General features: G+C 40.3%; 1 protein-coding gene across 3 annotated transcripts in view; it reads right to left on the reverse strand.

The window, feature by feature from the left end:
* Positions 1–612: 612 nt before the first annotated feature.
* The window catches only part of SNX24 (sorting nexin 24), a 75,471-nt gene continuing 55,532 nt past the window's right edge, over positions 613–20,551 (reverse strand). For all 3 annotated transcript variants that reach the window (XM_035099535.3, XM_060280138.2, XM_088652712.1), the window contains exons 4-7: positions 6,967–7,061; positions 6,172–6,204; positions 5,432–5,496; positions 613–993 (exon numbers count right to left, since the gene is read on the reverse strand). In XM_035099535.3, coding sequence (XP_034955426.1) covers positions 923–993; positions 5,432–5,496; positions 6,172–6,204; positions 6,967–7,061 — 264 coding nt within the window. In that variant the 3' untranslated portion in view covers positions 613–922. The remainder of the gene's footprint in view (positions 994–5,431; positions 5,497–6,171; positions 6,205–6,966; positions 7,062–20,551) is intronic.

Genomic DNA, 20,551 nt, shown 5'->3' on the forward strand with positions numbered 1-20,551 from the left:
GGCATAATCCATGGCTTGAGGCTGTCCTGTTTAGAAACTGACCACATGCTGTGATTCCTTCATAACCCTTAAAACACAACCACCCAACTAATAAAGCAGCAAGCACTGACAAAAGAATCCAACTGAGTAGGTTGCTATTAACAAACACTAGAATTAGACCGGAAATAGATGCACGTAAAACGCTAACATATGCAATGTAATGCCAATGTTTTATTTTGGGTTCTGACATCTTGTGAAGCATATATGCATATGGTTCACTTAGACAACTGACCTCTGAATATTTATTAGTTGATTATTTTTACCCATCATGTTCTGTCTGCTTCCTGTTACATAATGGTACAAGTTAATTAACATGGGTGAGTTATGCTCACCAAACACAGTGTATTGGCTGGAAGCACAAGGTTTGTTGCCAGGGTTCTGAAGTAAATTTAAGTCATACTTAAGATAATATAGATATGATATAATCACATCAGAAATACTGATAATGATAAGCTTAGATTGCATTTCAAGTTTTGGCAGTAATTCTCTTAACATTTTTTTCGGTCTTGCCTGTGTTATAAGTTGCCCTGTGTACCCACTGCCAGCAGTGGATACTACATGGAGACAAAAGGCTTAGTGTAGTAATTTATTATTTTAAAAAATCAATACATGATAAAAGTGGTTAGTGTAATTCAGCTTATGAATGTCAGCTTTTTAAACATTTGGAGTTGGGTAGACAGATTCAACAGTAGCGTTTTCTCCATAATTTTTAAAGCAGCAATATTAGTGATACACTAAATAAATTTTAAAAGGGGAAATGTTCCATCATTAAATATCATCTCCACTGTGACCACATTCTGTTGTCTTAGGAGTTTTACTAAAAATGTGCAGTTCCAGGAAGAGGTCGAGTTTATTTCAGTTACTATCCATCCAAACCCATTTTCTACCTGGGCTGTAGATGAGGATAAAACAATCCGCGGAGAACACCTTCAATAACTACGTTTGGAAAGTCATCTGGAAAAAAAAGGAAGGAAGAAAAACTGCTTTCTTACATATGTCAATACAATATAAATGTTTTTGTAGAACTTAACAAGGCAAGGCCCAGTGTAATTTAGGATATTGCATCACCACCATGTTTATCCATGCTCAGGATTGTGCTATTAGTAATGCTGTTTCAGCACTAAACCCACTTTAGTATAGCACTGGGCATTGCCTGAATGCACTGCCAGATTTGTAGCTTATTGATTTAAAGGGATGTTCTAATACTTAATGCTGCTAGGCTCCAGCTCTTTATCTGAATCTTTTCTCACAAGGAAGATGGATTACACTGGCAATTCAATTTCTAACAAAATCTCAATACACTTGAAGGAATTCCAAGATTTCTACTGGGAATACTTCACAGCAGTTTTTCCATTGTAGTTTACAACACTGTTTAGTCCAAGTTGACTGGAAGAGGCTGATGCCATCACATAAGCATCCTTAAAGCATCTAGTCAACGTAAAGGGACAGATTCTTGCAATAAGTCCCAAAGGAATAGTATTCCTAAAAACAAAGGATGCTAATCATCATAATAAGATAAGCTAATGTGAGACTTGCAGAGAAGAGAAGAAATGCATAAATGTGATTAAAGCACATTTATTCTACGTTCATAGCATTTTCTCCAGTTTTGTGTTAACTCTAAGCAGACACACTAAATATAGTAAGACTTAAGTAATTTATTTAACAAATGCTGATCCATTATTACTGTTCAGGCGTTTTGACTGCTATAAATGTTCAACATAAGCCAAACTTTTGTGTTGTTGTTGTTGTTGTTGTTGTTGTTTGTTGTTGTACCCTTCATCTGTAGATCTCAGGGCAGTTCACAACATAAATTCAGCAGCTTTTAAAATCAGCTCTTGAATTTCACAAACACTTGTATGACCTGAAAAACTAGGGGCTGCCCCCTGCTTGCCAGCCCCCTTGCCATTCCTCCCTACATTTACCCCTTAGAATTTATTCCCACACCATGAAACTGCTAAGATCACTTTTGAAACTGTTTCTGAAGCCTTTTCTTCTATTTGACAGCCCTGCTTTGCATTCGTTTTCACCTTCACTGCCATGTCCATGCTTCCTCCTCTTGTGCAAACCTCCCGCTGCACATAAACCACTTTCTGGGTAACTTCCTGCATTTTCCTTCTCCCACACATTGCAGCTACTAAGCACCCTTTTTCACCTTCCGCTCAGTTTTGAAGTCACCATTGTCTCCTACTCCTTTTGTGTCCTTGCTTCCATCTTCACTCCCATTTCCATGCCTCCTGTGCTTTCCCTTTGGCACCCCCCTTTACACTTTCATACATTTTCCTACACCCCTCCTTACTTTTCTCAACCCTTGCACACAGATCACCCCCATTTCCATTCCTTCCCTTCTTGTCTAATTCTGCAGCCCTCTTTGGGTGCATATCCCATGATGATATATGTTACTCTATCTTTAGGATAACTACAGCCTTAATAGCAAGCCTGTCAGTTAGCTTGTTCAGTTAGAAAAGGTAAAGTTCAGTGGTCAGATGTTGTTGTATATCAGGGGTGGTCAACTCCCAAGAGACTGCGATCTACTCACAGAGTTTAAAACTGGCAGTGATCTACCTTTTTGGTTGAGCTTTTTTTAGAAAGGAGGAAGGCCCATTTGGGGGTGGGTGGGTCAAAGTTGTTGAGTTTTTCAGGGAGGAGGTAAAACGTTTTTTTAGGGGAGCCACAGTTGTTCAGCTTCTTTGGGGGGAGCCAATGATCTACCAGTGATCTACCACAGACGTCCAGTGATCTACTGGTAGATCACGATCTACCTACTGGACATGCCTGTTGTATATAGATGAGTGTTTACTTGTTAAAAAAAACCCTGCTCTAAATTACTACATTGAATCTGGAACTTCAGACAACACATGGTTCCAGGAGTGAAATACATTCTGTGAAGGTACTTTGGAATATTTGAGGGCTCCAAATCCTTTATCTCTCTCTCACATGAAGCAGCTGAGGAATAGGAGAGAGAAGTTTGAGTACAGCAAGAAGGGAGGAATGTGGAAAGGGAAAAAGTAGCTGTTTTAAATGACGGAAGTTTCAGTAAAGCAGGAGTGGAGAGACCCTGAGAGGAAAGTGGTGGTTATAAACAAGAGCAGAAATCTGAGTAAAGCTGGTATGGTGGAATACTTTAAAAAACCACACACCAATTTTAAGAAGGAGAAACAGCAGAGATGGGTACAAAACAGAAACTAACATCAAAAAGCTAACACAACTGCCCTCCAAACTCCATTCCCTCTGCACTCACAGCTTGTTTTAAACGCTGACTTCCCCCCACCTCTCTCAAACCTCTGCCATAGTCTAAAAATGTCATGTTCTCAGTTTCCTCCATCTCTGCTCTACTCAAACCGTGGCGTTTTTTAAACCACTTTTCCTCTCTCAGTGTCTTTCCCCTCTCAATCCATGTCAGGGGCCCTGCTGTTGTGCCTTCACTTTTGCTCCTCTATTTTACCCTCACTTTTTACAAATCCAGGATTGTGATACGGTACTGCAAATCATCTAGTGGGGGCTATGTGACAACATTCTTACATTTTTATCAAACAAAGAAAACTGCTTAAGCTTATGAGTACCAAGGCTGCACCCAGCAGCAGTGCTCTGCACACCTTACATTGCTACTTTGAAAAGCTGTAGCTTAAGAATATAGGGACACCCCAGCTTTCATTGACTATGGGGGTTGGGGTGTGTCCCAGCTAACCAAGCTGGTAGGTAATTTGCATGACCATGTTAGCAGCACTGACCATTGGACCACCCTTGGCTTAGCAACAAAAACGCAAGAGTTGTCCATCACAGTTGAAGTGTAACATAGATTGAACCATGTTAAGAGTTAGCAAAACATTTGGGCTGTGTATAAATAAGAGAAGCAAAACTGGAAGCAATTAGTTACAAAAGGCTGCTTCTGTGAAGAATTAGACATACGGTGACACTGACCTTTTCCAATACAGGATAGATGTACTTGATTTCTCCCAAGGAAAATTATGTTCTACTTCGTACAATCTCACAAATTAGCTTCATCACAATGTGATACTAACGAGAAGTTGTTAAGAATGTCAGAAGATATAATCCAACCAACATCCTGCCTCACTGATATTTCCCCCACCACAAAACCAATGAAGAACTATTGCAATTATATATATTTTTGCCTCATATATTCATTGCTCTTGGGTTGTTTGTGCTGATTCTATATATCATTATATCCTATAATGATATCGGATGCAGGAGTTGAGACAATGGAACTGTTCGTATCTTTTTATTTTACAAAAAGCGAGAGAGACTGACTTGACCTTCCCATCTCTCCCATGGTAGACCTCTTTTATTCCCATGCTGCAGCCCTGAACCAAGATGTCTGCAAGCCCCTGCTCACCAAAGCTGCTATTAGCCAGAGAGAAGGAACTGCAAGGGGCTTAAGCCTCCACAAATAATAGCAGCTTTTAGAAGCAAAGTCACTGGGGATCAGTGTGAGCCTAAAGCAGAGGTGGAGAACCTATGGTCCTCCAGATGTTGTTTGACGCCAACACCCTTCAACCCCAACAAGGCCAATGGCCAGGAATGATGGGAGCTGTAGTCCAATAATATCTGGGTGGCAATAGAATTCACATCCTTATAGAATAAACATCCCCTTCTTCTAGATCATACTGTGATCCAGATTAGGCTCTGCTGCATGTGATTTTTTAAATATTTTTTTTAATTCGAAGACGTCAGAATTTCCAGTCACAGAACTCTTGCATCAATTCCGAGCAAAATTCAAAGTGTTGGCGCTGACCTTTAATGGCTTTGGCCCTGCATATCTGAAGGAGGGTCTCTACCCCAATCATTCTGCCCGGACACTGAGGTCCAGCTCCGAGGGCCTTCTGGCGGTTCCCTCACTGTGAGAAGTGAGGTTACGGGAAACAAGGCAGAGGGCCTTCTCGGTAGTGGCAACCGACTACAAAGGTCTTGTACTCTGAAACATTTGGAAGGTATCAGGTTGGGGAATGCTAATTCTTGGCATGATACCTACTGAAATATCTATTAAACATCACCTAACACATTAGAACGCAGGAGTGCCTGGCGTGCTCTGGTCCATGGGGTCGCAAAGAGTCAGACACGACTAAACGACTAAACAACAACAACAACAACAACAACACATTATACTTCAAAATTGATGCAGGATAGATATAATTTAGGATTAAGATGTTAGCATTTTAAAAATTTAATTCTCTCATTTTCAGTTGTTAAGGGTGTTGTTTCTCTTTTCTTTTCACAAAAGCCTTGGTTCCCAACTATGATTTTAAATAGCTTTAGAACTCCTGATATATTGCAAATTCATTGGAACTGGGGCTCAGCATGTATTAATAACAAGGTGGTTTGTGTGGTGTAGGGTCAGATCAGTAAAGAGCTGTTAACAGATGACAGCTTTGATTACCATTGGCTGCAGGCAAGACATATGGATCCCTTAGGAACAGCAGCACAGGCTGGTGGGACAGTTTGCTAGAAAGGTCAAGAACAGGAATGTCAGCATCAAGGGACAGTAAACTGAATGCACTACAAACTAGCTTTGATAAAGTGAGCTGATGTAGCTGGTTAGGTAGAATGTTTGCTTATATAAACCAATTTTATTGTAAAAGGAAAAAAAACATCTTCAAGGAATGAAGCTCATTATAGATTACTGTAGGTCACATTTTACTCAGCACTAAGCATATTTATTCAGAAGCAAATCAAACAGAGTTCAATGGGACTTACTCCCCAGAAATTGAATCTAGTAATCCTGTCCTAAAACCACACACATGCTGGAATGATCCAATTTTAAAGCGAGGAGTTGAATACTGTAGATGTCAACAACTCACAATGTCTTTTTATTTTTTTAACACTTCAGCATTAATTTGTTTTACCTGCTAGATTGCCTTTGAGTATTCGGTCAGTCTAAGATTGCATACTTTTACTTTTAATCACATTGGACCAGTTAAAAGTTTTATTAATGCAAGAAACAGCAGATAACTTCACAGCTGTTATTTAAATGTCTATATACTGTATGTACCCACAGAAAGCTTTTCAATGGGTGTTAAAATATGGTTTTAAAAACATGCTCAATTATTCTATTGATCTCACATTTTAAAATATGAACAATATATTTCTCAATTGGAAACTGAAGTGGCAACAGCTTACCTTGATTCTTCAGATTCTATTTCTTCAAAAGAGCTGAAATATTATAATACATACAAAATACGTTATGCCGGACACACCTGAAACCCCCAAACATTACATTCTTAAGAAAAGATCCTCATTTTTTTAAAAAGGCAAAAGTAATAAACAAGGTAGTCAGTGGGTTGCATGCAACTAAGCTATACCCAGAGTAGAACCATTTAAATTAATGGACCTAAGTTGATCAAACCCATTCATTTCAATGAATCTTCTTTGAGGATACAAAGCAATGCCATTATAATGCTAATGGTCTTTTATGCTATCTTAACAATAAAGCTCCCCAGCAGCTGGTTGTCCAAAATTCTGCAGAGATCATGCACTCTGGCTTGTGTAGTGGTCCCATTTTAAACAGCAGAATACTCCTTCCACTTAAAAACTCTTTTAATCAGGAGAGCTACGTACTCAGGAAAAACTCCTGTGCCTAGGACAAAATGCTATTTGGGGTAATCCAAACTCTGATGTTAAGAGCTTCTTACTTATTCTCTTCTATTACTGGTAAGTCAAATGCTCTGCCACAGGCAAGACAATAAACAAATACAAGTTCCACTTGTTTCCATGCTTCATCTATGAAACAGCCACTGGAGTGCTGAATTGTTTTGTTTTGTATTTAATCAAATGCAAATGCAACCATAACATGAAACTCATTTTGTAAATTAGCAGTGTCTATTTTCAGACAGCGGAGTTGTACCAGAGTGTAGAACTAGTTCTACAGTGGGGACTTGTACACTGCATTTTGAGATTTCTAAGAAAAAGCCTTACCCACAGCTTTCCGCTTTTGGGAGAGAAGGAAAATGACGGATGCTGAGGAAGTCAAGGAAAATTTTGGGAAGCTCTTCATTTTCTAAAATAATACTCTGTAATAAAGAAAATTCCAATCAAGATAATAGAATCTTTCTATTACTTTCATAGAAATAAATATTGTTTTCTTCCTCCTTTGAAATGACACCTCCAAGAGCTACAGCCACTCAATTTCTAACATCTCATCCATCATGGTAGCAGAGGAGAGAAAGTCTTCTGAGTGTCTGGAGGTTTAGCTGATTTCATTAATGAAAGATTTAGAGCATGTTAACAAGCTAAGGCAAGTGTTTGGCTTGACAGATCAGCTTACAATGCACTGGTTCATTGGTACAATGATCGTGATCTGGCAAAAGTTTTGTAACCGGGGGGGGGGGGGACACTGAGTGTGTGACACTCAAGAGTACTGGAGGAGAAATGCTTATCTTTTACGACAAACAACCATTCACTGAAGGGATGATCTATAATTTATTAGAAAACTTATTTTTCAAGAGACTTAATACAAAATAGGAAGCTTTTATCGGAGCACCCATCTATTAAAGAGTCCTACTATGAAAACAATACGTAATTCAGAGTCAGGAATCCTAATGATGTAATGAAAAGTTAGCCTCTCCTTCCAACATAAAACAAGCCACAGGGTGCCAACTTAAATAAAATATGGGGGCGGGGCAGGTAAGCCCCGTCTAATCGATCACATGATGCGGTCCATGCACACCATTTGAATGGCAATATCCATAAATTTAGGGGAAGGGGGCTGGCCCTCTCAAATATTTTATGGGGAACGACGGCGGCAAAGTTCCCATGGCTCCTAGAAGCTGGCTCCTATGACAAGCCAAGAGAAAGAAGAAATAAATTGTAGTGGATTGAGGGCTAGATTTTGATCAGATAGACCTGCGTTCAAATCCTGCTTGGTGAAGAAGCACACAAGGTGATCCCTTTTAGGGCTATGCAGATAAAATGGAAAACCTCCAATAGCTTGTTGGAAGAAATATAGTATAATACTCCTCCTACTTTCACCACCACCACCACCATAAAACATCCATCACCCTAGAGGATGAGTTTATTGTGTATTCTAGGTAAGATTACACACAAACGCCTACATAATGAAAAGCATATTTCCATAGGAGAAAAGATCCGTTCCTTGAAGCCTTAAATAAATAAATAAAAGCAGTTAATCCCATTTATCCAAGGTAATGAAAAGGAAACCAGATTTTTTAAAAAAGTTTTCATATTAAAAAAAAATGCCTCACATTGATCTTGGCTGACAAAGGCAGAAGCCAGTATTGTGTAATATACTTAATGTGACTGCTCACAGAGTAGTGCATAATAAGAACGCAGAAGGGCCATAAGATCATTTGTTCCAACCCCACAGCAAATGAGCCTCTTTAACATTTGCTAATTTCTCTTGGCATTATTTAGTTCACAGTATACCACAAAGGAAGAGGAGAAAGGTATATCCAAGCTAAAATCCACACTACTGTAGTTTGATTTATGACCTCAGCCATCTCCTTTAAGCCCAGGATATTTCCAGGAGGAACAGATAATATCGAGGATGTGAGCATTTATTACATCAAGATGGCGGGAAGTGAGGGAGATGGAAGCTATAGATGAGCATTCTTCAGGAACTCTACAGTGGTTCACCACTTGACTGCCAACTGGTCACTAAAGACACATGTCATAAAACTGAACCACCACTATGCGGGCAATCTGGGGCTTTTAGCCACATGGAAGTCTGTCAGCAACCAACCACTGTGAAGGAGGTAGACAACATTGAAGCAGATCTCCATGGTTACATAAGGTGTTTTTTTTTGTTTTTTTAACAGATAAGACATAAACCTTGGAATTCTGGCAGGTGAAAAACCTTCCAGTTCATCTTTAAATGAGAATTCTGCATTAAATGTGTCTTTCATTTGCATTTTGTAAAATCAGCACTCTGCTGCTACAAAATTCATCTTGCTCAGCATGGGAGGAGAGGTGAAGGGAGATGCAAGTCAAAGGGTATGTGAACTGCATAACAATACACGTTATCACAAAGAAAACAAACTGCTAATAGTCACTGATCTAGATACCGAGAGAAAGTATTGAAAGCTTTGCAGGCAACAAAATCCAATTTTTAATGCAGGCAAATAAAGCTTAGTCTAGCTTAGACTCAGCCTACAGTATACTTTAATGGCCTACAGCAGCATTTCAAGCCAGATGTGCTGCAGATGTTTTAGACCAGGCACCCCCAAACTGTGGCCCTCCAGATGTTTTGGCCTACAACTCCCATGATCCCTAGTTAACAGGTCCAGTGGTCAGGGAAGATGGGAATTGTAGTCCAAAACATCTGGAGGGCCGAAGTTTGGGGATGCCTGTTTTAGACTGTCAGTGTGACCAGGGGTGATGGGAGTTGTAGCTCAAAACATTCGCGAGGCGCCAGGTTGGGGAAACTGCTGTATGCCATTTAAGTCTGCTGGAACCCATGTGGGATACAAAGTTGATCCCATTGCTTTCTATAGACCTTGGACAAAGGTTCATCTTAACTATGGTTTAGTAGGGGGAACCAGTCTGAAGCCAGAGGTTAATTAGCTGAAATCAGAGATTAGTTGAAAACCAGGGCTGGTGCAAGATGTTGCAAAACTTGAGATGAGCTCAGCCTCTCTTCCTACCCTCTTCCTCTTCCCTCTCCCATCACTAGTTGTAAGGGAATAGTTTATACCTGAAAGAGCATCTCCACCCCTATCGTTCAGCCCGGACACTGAGGTCCAGCTCCGAGGGCCTTCTGGCGGTTCCCGCACTGCGAGAAGTGAGGTTACAGGGAAGCAGGCAGAGGGCCTTCTCAGTAGTGGCGCCCGCCCTGTGGAATGCCCTCCCATCAGATGTCAAGGAAATAAACAACTATCTGACTTTTAGAGGACATCTGAAGGCAGTCCCGCTTAGGGAAGTTTTTAATGTTTGATGTTTTATCATGTTTTTAATATTCTATTGGGAGCTGCCCAGAGTGGCTGGGGAAACCCAGCCAGATGGGAGTGGTATAAATTATTTATTTATTTATTTAAATACTTTTAAAGGGCTGGACCCCTTCCTCGGAGTAAAGGCAGGCGTGCGGAAGGAAGAAGCAGCGGCAGTGGGCAAGCAGGAAGGAATGCCAGCAGTGAATAGGGGCACCTGCTCTGCAGGTGGCAAATGGAAAGATGGGGCACAATCTACTACCCCTCCCCTACCTGCCACCTGAACCACAGGGCTCATGATAGGGCCAGTCCAGTGGAAAGGGAAACAAACATTGTAGTTTTTCTTATGGCTCTGCTGAAACAGGAGAGAGGAGTGAGCTCACGAGCCCAATGCTTGGTTATGCAAGGCTAATCCATAGTTTCGTGTTATGTCTGAATACAGACATTAGCTCTCTATGAAGATAAATCAAATGTAAATGTTTCTGTCATTTCCTGACGAGTCTGAGAAGGCTGGGAATGTTTCAGGGCATTGCATCCATATACCATCAGCTCAGAGCCAGTTTTAGTCACATGACAGCAAGCAGTCAAATCCGCCCCCCCCCGCCCCCGGCCCGGTATCAGATGGTGGCCCAAGCAGGAACATGCCAACTGTCCAAAAACGTTAGTTGCTGTTCTAAGTTCCAAAGAGCATACTTTTGCACATTTGCACCCAAGATTTTTCATTAAAGGTCTATCTAAGTTTATATGTGTACAACTCACAGTTTGGTATAGAATTACCATAAACTACAGGTGAAACTCCGAAAATTAGAATATTATCGAAAAGTGCATTTACTTCAGTAACTCAACTTAAAAGGTGAAACCAATATATGAGATAGATGCATGACATGCAAAGCAAGATATGTCAAGCCTTTATTTGTTGTAATTGTAATTATTTGTCATTAGGCGGGTCAATTATAAATGGAATGTAATTAATGAAATGTAATAGCGATGTTTATTTTTGTATTATTGTAACTATTTGTTTTATTACTGTGGAATTTCCAAAAGAAAGCATTTGTAAAAATTAAAAGAAAAATAATAAATAATAAGTTGCATTACTGAAATAAATGCACTTTTCGACGATATTCTAATTTTCAGAGTTTCAACTGTATGTCTATTCATGGCAGTTTAATGCAATTTGCATGGCATGACCTAGAGGGATTATGAGCAAGAGAAATTGGCTACAGACATTTCACTCACAATCTGTATGCCACCTGTAACATGGGAAACCTAGTTTTCCCCAAGCTGTTGATACTTGGTTAAAACCTCCTTGCGACTGTGGTATATATTGAGAGATGACCCACACATAACAGTCCTGGCTTGCACAACTATGCTTTAGCAAGCCAGGAATGGGTGCTGGGCCCACATATTCCTTGCCCCCCTCCCCATCCTGCAATCTCATTTGTTTGAATGAGATTTCCCCATAAATTCCAAATGGAGAAATCTGACATAATGTCAGTCGGTTAACCAGAATCTTAAACCAGGAACAAGTAATTTAGGATGCTTTAGAAAAAGACTTCTTGCGTTTTCACCCTGCCCTCTGCCCAGTAAGGACTCAAATATGGACTGTGGGTTTGGCAAGGGAATCTGGTGCATTCTTATTCCACTCCAAAGAATGATGTGTCTGTTTAGTTGAAGAGAAGGGACGGGACGGTCCATACTGCATCGGCTTCCCCACTCTGATAAACTTAGTGTGGCAGATATATCCAACACACTAGTGTGGAAATTACTGCAATGAGCTCTGCCCATCTGATGTTCTGAACTGCTTTTCCTGCCATAGCTGCCAAGTTCTCCCTTTTTTAAAGGGATTTTCCCTTATGCAGAATAGGCTTCCTCGCGAGAAAAGGGAAAACTTGGCAGCTATGTTTCCTGCCGTATGTCGTGTCTGAAATTATATCCCCAAAATAGCATCTAAATTCCACTTCCTGTAGTCGGAGTAAAGGGGTAAAATAATCCAGATAAAGTTTCGTGACATAGAAACATTTCTTCCATTACCTGGGGTACAGGTATAAAGTGATCCTAGGAGATCAAATTGTAGCTGAGCTGAAAATTTAAGTGCTATGTTTTCACCGTCTGTTTTAAAAGAGTGTACTAATCATTGCCACATTTCACTAACCATTTTGAAGGATATTTAAGAAGTTTTCTTCTAGAAATGTTTACCAGAAGTGTTGGTTTTTTTGGTATATTATGTAACAAAACCCCTGAAACGCTAGTTCTTCTACCTTCTCAGCCTCATAAAAAAAGCATTCTCCCAGAGGATGTTATTGGCTAGTTGCTCCTGTTCTCTCGGTGACATCCCCAATTCTTAATTGTCAGTTATCTTCTCTCCTCTGGTAAGTAAAATATAGTCACAAAATTGCACAGGGACTTGTTCTGCCTTAACCTTAGGTAGATGCCATCACGCAGTAGAAAACAGCGCTAAAATATCACAGGATATTGCTTTCCAGGATGGGAGACATATAAACAGCATAATGATTTCCCATGAGTTTCCTTTTTAAAAAATTGTCACTAAAGCCAGCATAAATGGTGACACATCTTCACAGAGGACACTTTGAAATCGAACCCTGGCATTCTAGTTAGGTCCAGACCTACTCATCAGCCAATTATAACAGTAACTGAACAGTTTGCTAGAAATTTGGACAAGACCATTTCGCTAACCTTCCGAGAGCGCACTGGAGGACTGCATTGTTTTCAAATATTGATTCCCCCCTTTTAACACACAAAACAGCTCTAAAAATTCAGGACACTCCCCACCCCACAAACCACCAATCACCCAACCTAGTTCTTCAAGACCACAACCATCTTCTGGCCAGAAGACTCAGCATAGTATACGGTAAGAGGCTGTGTTCCTGTAGGTTTAAATCCTTTGTGCAAGATTCCAGTCTGAAATGCCCTATTGTTAGGGTGAAAAAGTTCATGACAGTTTTTCCTCTCTTCACAGGGAGAGATGCTTTGCAATATCTAATTCAGTGGTGCAGCTAAAAATGGGGGAAGCAAAAAAAAAATCAATAAATCCTAGCTACAGTAAGTAGACTGGAGTGTCTGCCTTCACTGGGACTTAAACCCACGGTCTTTATAGAACACTTTGTAGTATATATTCCTCTGTTTGCCTTGTCTCCAACAGTCGCTTAAAGAGCACTAACAATGATAAAAAGTTGGCAAAAGAACATTATATACTGGTGGGGGACAGGGGGAAACTAAGAAGGATCCCAAGTAGGTTCCAATGTTTTGGTGTTTTTTTTAACAAAAGGAATAGGACTTGCTAATTCATATCTCATTTCCCCTCTACAACATTGTTACAGTAATGCAAAGTATGTGTTCAAAAAAGAGCATTAAAGGATGCCGTTAGGAGTCAACAGTGGTCACATTCATACCTGCATAGGTCACAATTTAGGAAGTGAGCCAGAATGCCCATAGGTTAATGAAATGCTTCTTAGCCAAAATATGAATATAACAGATATAAAACTACTACATTTAAATGTCAATGGTCAAATTGAACGGCACATGGAAAACCATGTGGACTGAAGCTAAAAAGTTGAATTAGGGTGTGCATGTTTCTCTGTGTCTTCTTCTCTTGAACCCGTTCAGTGGCTTGGATGGGAGAAAGCTTGTAAGAGGAACATCATGTGCTGCATTTCTGCTATGACCAGCCAATACACCAATCATATTTCTCATCTTACAGACGTTAGCATGAGTCCAGCTCCTAACACAATGGGTTGCATCCAATGGTTGTGCAAAGAAACTACAGCCAGGCTTTCTTTATTATTTCCAATTATAGACCACTTTACGGTCCAAAAGATCATGAAGCTGTTTACACACACAAGTGCAATAAAACCATATCAAATGATTGTCAGGGACTGGCTGGATGAGGAAGAGTGGTGGAAGTAACCCACCCAAGAGCCCCCCCTGGGAAGGCACAGAAGGAGATGACTTAGATCCTGGAGCCTGGTAGAGGGACACCAGCCACACCTTATAGGAGGGGACACACCGAGAGGTACTAGAAGCAGGGAGCGTGAGGGATCACGAAGAGGCAGAAGTGGGCAGGTGGCCCAGCACAGGGCAACAGGGTGATGTGATTTCCAATTTGGATACAGGCGCCGACAGAGATGACAGAGGGGAGCCAGACCCCGCAGCTCTCCCACAGATTCACTCTTGACAGCTTCTCTGCAGACGGCTCCCTGGCCCCACTGACTACTAGAACATGACAAATGTTACATGCTGCCGATCAACAAGCCAGGCAGGCACAGAGGCTCACCATAGCAGACGATGGTCACAGAGGGAGGGGCCCTGACTCAGAAGGCTAGAGAGCGAGTGAGGGGCTGCACGCCAGTTCAAACAACTGCTTCATTAGAGGAGTTTGCCTTTATGAGCCTCCTTGTATTCCCCCCCCCCTTAATAAAGAAACCAACTGCAAGTTAGCCTTGCGTCTCTCTCTATACCGGACCTGTGAATAACCTACTCTGCCCGTCAGCTCTATGACACTGATTCATGTAACAAAATACATAAGGAATCACACACACACACACACACACACACACACACACACACACACACACACGAGAAACTCACCTAGAGTATGGAGAAGGAATAGTTAATCAACCAATGTGCAGTCTATAAGTCTGCTTTCAAGTGTTCTGCTTTCAAATTACTTTTCTTTGGTTTGTGAAGATACTCCTGTTCACTTATGCCAAGGGAGGAAGAACTGTAGCAAGCCACTTAGGATCTTTGATGAGATTTTAATTGATGTACATTGTTTTATAACCCCCCCCCCCCGTATTCCTACCTTGGGACCAGTTAGACAAGGGTGGGTTAGAAATTCCATAAATATTTATTTATGTTAAGTGTCAAAAGGCAGATCTTGTAAAATAAATAAATATAATAAATATAATAATAATAATAATAATAATAATAATAATAATAATAATAATAATATACCCTGCCCATCTGGTTTCCCCAGCCACTCTGGGCGGCTTCCAACAAAATATTAAAAATACAATAGAACATCAAACATTAAAAACTTCCCTAAACAGGGCTGCCTTCAGATGTCTTCTAAAATTCAGATAGTTGCCAGATAGTTGCTTTCATGTTCCACCTATGGACAGAGCCCCTTGTCTGAAGTCATTTTAAATTTCAGGATGAGTCCCCTCCCCTTTCAGCATGTTGTCCTGCAGTTGGATATGCATAATTCTGCTGACTGAAGTAACCTGGACATCCAACCAAAGCAAACAACTTGTGGTTGCCATTGTGTATTCTGCAGGAAAACCTGCAGTGTGCCATTTCCCCATGCTCTCACCTGATTCAGTTTTCCCTGAGAATTCCACATATGCACTAACTTCTCATTTCATAAGTCAAATCTTCATTTCTGAAGGTCAAGGGCATGTCACAGAGAAAATGAAGCTCCTCAACTATTTTAGAAGAGATGTCACAACTGGCTCAGATTTTTTTGAAGTGTAAAATTATCACAGCCTCAGCTAAGAGAATGTGTACCCTTTAACATCTCCTGTGGTGGCTATGTGCTATGAAGCTCTTCAGCGATCCTTTGCAAGCACCCCCACTTCTGCCTCCAGAGTCCTCAACAAACTTTCCCAATGTCAATATCAAGAAGTGAAATACACCAAGCATTCTGAACAATAGCTTGCCAAACATAGAACTTCCATCTGCTTATATTGTACATTTTGCAAGGGTCAAATTAATGTCACATTGATGTAGTTTTGCATTACAGCTGTTTGGAGAGATCTTTTCATTGTTTCTGCAATAACATCTAGCGATCGCAGGGTTGACTTACAGGAGATATGTGATTTGCTGTTGGAGAAGCCGATTCATCAAAACTTAGGATATTCCAACCTACCCTCAATGGAGTTCCCTCTGTCTTAAATGCATGGGGTGTCATTTCATTAATGATAAAACCACTCCTGTAGCAACAATAATCCTTTGCTTTGTCTTCGGTGATAAGATAGTTCACAGTTTCAGAACTGATGTGCAGAATTCCAGTTGAGTACAGTAGAATTCTTTTTATGGTGCCCACCATATGAAATAGTCTGATTCTGATTTGGGATTGGCTCTAAATGGCCTCGGTCCTGTTTACCTGAAGGAGCGTCTCCACCCCCTTCTTTGGAGAAGGTAAGTCCCAACAAAATAAGTCAGATTGGACCGCCTGGAATGCTGAACACTATTCTCAAGAAATACCATTATTTTCATCCATGTAGGGCAGGCATGTTCAACAGATAGATCGTGATCTACTTGTAAATCACTGTGGCTTCCTAAAAAAAGCTCAACAACTTTGCCTTTTCCAAAAAAGCTCAACAAGTTTGGGCTTCCTAAAAAAAGTTCAACAACTTTGGGTAGATCACTGACAGTTTTTTTAAAATACTGTGAGTAGATCAGAGTCTATTGGAAGTTGGACATCCCTGATGTAGGGTGTAATTACTAGCCTTGGAAATTTTGGGGTTTGGGGAGAATCGCCACCAGAGCCAGTCCTATCATGAAGCTAAATGAAACAAGAAGCTTAAGGCATAGGATATGACACCCCCCTCTTTTGTATATTTACTCCATTTCCCCCTGCTCCCACCAGTATATTAGGCTACAACGTAATATTTCCTTTTGTAAAATGAGCACAGTTTTCTTCTCTTTTGCACACATGCAAAGAAGGGAGGGGGGAAATCAAGACCACACCAAAACCCACCAGCAATGAGCATGCCTAGTTACGTGCTGCTCTGTAACTATAGGAGCAAATCAATAGCAGCTGAATGCCATCTGCTTCGGGCAGCAGAACAGCACCAAAAGTGTGAGCAATGCATCTTCCCTTATTGAAAGGTTATTTTATGCAAGTAAACAATTCATCGTCTTCTTGCACGCTTGATGCTCATTTACCACTTTTGATCAATAAAATATGCAAAACAACAAAAAAATTGAATCCTAAGAGTAGTTCTGATGCCAGTGTGATAGCTAATCAATATTCAGGTCTCCACTCTTAAGAAGGCGAGTGGAGAGAGCACTTGCCTTTATACAAATCCACAAATTTAAGGAAGTGCCTTTTGCTGTTTCTAAAAACAAGCTTGCTTAGAAAACCAAACATGCAAAACAGAGGGATTAGTAATGAGGAGCCACTGTTCTAACCACACATTTCCTTAAGTACAATAAAGTTTCAGGTAGATACAGTTTTTCTACTAAAAATCAAGCTGTGATGGGATTTTCCTTTACAGTGTGCTCTTCTAGTCAGACTACAAGCTGCCTTATTGCATTAGGCCTCCTGGCAATTGATTCAAGTAAAATTATTCTTGTCCAACAGTGAAAACTGCACTGCTTGATAGAGGTCTTGGAATAAAACTGCTTCTTCAAGTAAAGCTAGGGATGCTAGAACTTTTTTTCAAAGCAACCTTTCCCTGTCATACCCCAACCCACCTAGCATTATGTTCTCATGCTAAACTAAACTCAGTTAAGCATGAGCACCTGAAACCTAAATAAGTCTGCTTGGGGAAAAGTTCCTATTGATTTCAATGGCATTCAGTTACAGTAAAGTGAGTTTATATCACGAAACAAATTATATTCATGATTATATTACGAAACAAAAAATGTTCAACCATCTACTAGAAGCTATATGATAAATTTATAATGCATGCTCCTAGATTTCCAATATTTCTTTGGACTTGCAGCACATATTTCAATATATACAAATGCCTACTGGGAAATGTTATGAATTCAAGAATGTAGTACAATAAATAAAAATCTTCTCGTGCTTTTACCAGTAATTATGTATCAATCTAGGGGCACGGGTGGCACTGTGGTCTAAACCACAGAGCCTAGGGCTTGCCAATCAGAAGGTTGGCGGTTTGAATCCCCGTGACGGGGTGAGCTCCTGTTGCTCGGTCCCAGCTCCTGCCAACCTAGCAGTGCAAAAGCACGCCAAAAAAGTGCAAGTAGATAAATAGGTACCACTCCAAGCTGGAAGGTAAATGGGATTTCTGTGGGCTGCTCTGGTTCACCAGAAGCGGCTTAGTCATGCTGGCCACATGACCCGGAAGCTGTACGCCGGCTCCCTCGGCCAGTAAAGCGAGATGAGCGCCGCAACCCCAGAGTCGCCTGCGACTAGACCTAATGGTCAGGGGTCCCTTTACCTTTATGTATCAATCTAAAAATGGCTAATTAACATGAATAAACATAAACTGCTTGTCAGACTAGGGCTTTTGCAGTGCTAACACTGATCAGCATTTGCATTTGTGTTCATCGCGTGTAAAAAGATTGTCCATGTCTAGTCACAGCAAACTTCCCAAAGGAGAATGTGTAACATGAGGCAGAACAATAGAAGGTCCAAGTGATGTTCAGAGACAAAACCTATTGGAGTTAATGGCAGTTGTGTAGGTTCTTTTTTTGGGGGGGGGGTTGAATTCTATGATAGTAATACAAGCCACACTTTGGAGGGTAAATTAACTAGTATAAAATCAAGGTGAACAGAGTTAATCACACTGTTTTTTCTTTATGGCACAATGCCCTACTTTTTAAACTCCTCAAACAAGCCTTCAACGAGGCTTTTGCACACTTGGTCTTGAAAATCCAATTCAATCCAAAATAATATATAATATTTAGACATATAAATGTGCTGCTTGTGCACTTCGTCTTCTGATGAAATCTACTTACTAGCAAAACAGACTTCCTGAAATCTTTATTTAATTTATAGGAAATGTTGGTTAATAATCAGTTGCAATACTTCCACATGAATGTAGTCATTTGGGAACCACTCATGCCTTACAAATTGCAGCAGCCTGCTTTCATTTGATCGCATAAAACATGAACCTTAATCTAATGCTTTTTAACTACAGGCCACCTCGTTTTAAATAGACTCAAGCGCAAGCTTCAGTTTAACCATACGATTTTGATCAAATGAATAATATAGAACATGGTCATGGAGAAGTGCAGTAGTAGCTTTGAGTCAATGATCCAACTAGCAGCAAGAGTATAATTTAAAGGCAGAAATTTCCAGTGCATGCACCGTTAGCCACAGTGAACCTGTTACTACTCTAAAGGGAATTGTTTGCCTCTTATTAGATTTTCTACAGCACAGCCATAAGTGATAAATGTACTGCTGTACTCACTGTCAAGTTAATCAATGCTGCCAAAGTTTTGTTGACCTAACAGTAATCCATAAAGTGAGCAGCATTTTCTCTATCCATATGACATCTCAGTCCACAGTGGGATAGGAATCCTACAGCAGCCTTGTAAAAAGAAAATCAGACTGAAATAAGGAAGGAGGGAGAAAAAAGAAATAAGGAGGACACTTTCAAAATTCTGCTTTTAAAGAAACAGGATTCTTTGCCTGCTCGAGGAAAAGAAACTCAGAAATAAGACTCAGTTTGAGGGTTTAAATGCTAGCAAATTGATAACTTCACAGATTACAGAACTTGGGTCTCTTTTTGTTGTTGGCTTGCTTGTGAAAGCTCCAGGCATCTCCAGGAGAATAGCTGTGCATGAAGTATTTTTGTCTACAGTTCAGTGTTCCAGCTCAAACACCAAACAGTGAGCAATAATAAGAAAGCTTGACTTCTGTTGTTACAGATTGGAGTAATTCAGTCCATGTGAAAGGAATGAACACTTCAAACACCAGACACAGAAAACTCCCCCACCGCCACCCTCACCCTGGTCATCAAACAGGAAACATCTAACAATGGAGAAGCCTTCGCCATAAAGAATTGCTTCTCTGCCTTCACTAGCAATTATAGGCATATGAAATATGAATTGCAATTGATTTTTCTCCTAGGGGTCACTTGGCTCCATGTTTTATGCGCTCTAGGCATTTATTTGGGTGGCAAACATGACACGTTTTTATAGAAGGAACTGAGCAATGTAATCCTTGCTCAATCAAAGGTACTTCATTGTACTGTAGTGCCTGTTTCCTGACACTTGTCCCTCCCAAACTCACGTGTGTGGGATTTCTTTTAATAAAGGCAGGGAAAATGAAATTGGCAATTTAAAAGGCCAACACAAGGCAGACATTAAACACTTACTAACCTTTTCTGCACTGAGGACAAATGGTAGAAGCCTGACAACTACTGCGTATTACAGAGACTTGCAGCTTTATTCTGACATCATTCCAGTCTTCATTATATAGCTGCTGTGTGCGCTCAACAAAATAAATGAAAGGAAACTGTGTATTTATATGCTTCATAAAATTGATTGAGGAATTAACGATTAATTGAGCCAACCTCTTACATTAAAACTAGTTTCGCATACTGAATATTTTCTGCCTACGGATGAAGAACAGTTTAAAAGTTGAAAACTAGACAGATTATAACAGTCTTCTGCTCCATGGTTGGTATATGCTAAGCATACATATGATCTGGACACTTTCTTTTCCTGTTTCACTGGAGTTGAAATTAGAAGGCCAATACTAGTTTTGTTCAGTAATTATGATTTATTGTTCTTCAATGTAGCATTCATCTGGTTGCTAGCATGAGCAGTATTCAGGGATAATGAGCTCAGTCCAACAGCACCTGAAAGGCACCACTTTCTCTATCCCTCTGCCAAACCACAGTTATGAGTTTTCAAACATGAAACAGCAAGTGGTTTAGAAATGCTTGTCTGAAGCACTC

Source organism: Zootoca vivipara, chromosome 10 (assembly GCF_965207765.1).
Source record: "Zootoca vivipara chromosome 10, rZooViv2.hap1.1, whole genome shotgun sequence".
Taxonomy (NCBI): Eukaryota; Metazoa; Chordata; class Lepidosauria; order Squamata; family Lacertidae; genus Zootoca; species Zootoca vivipara.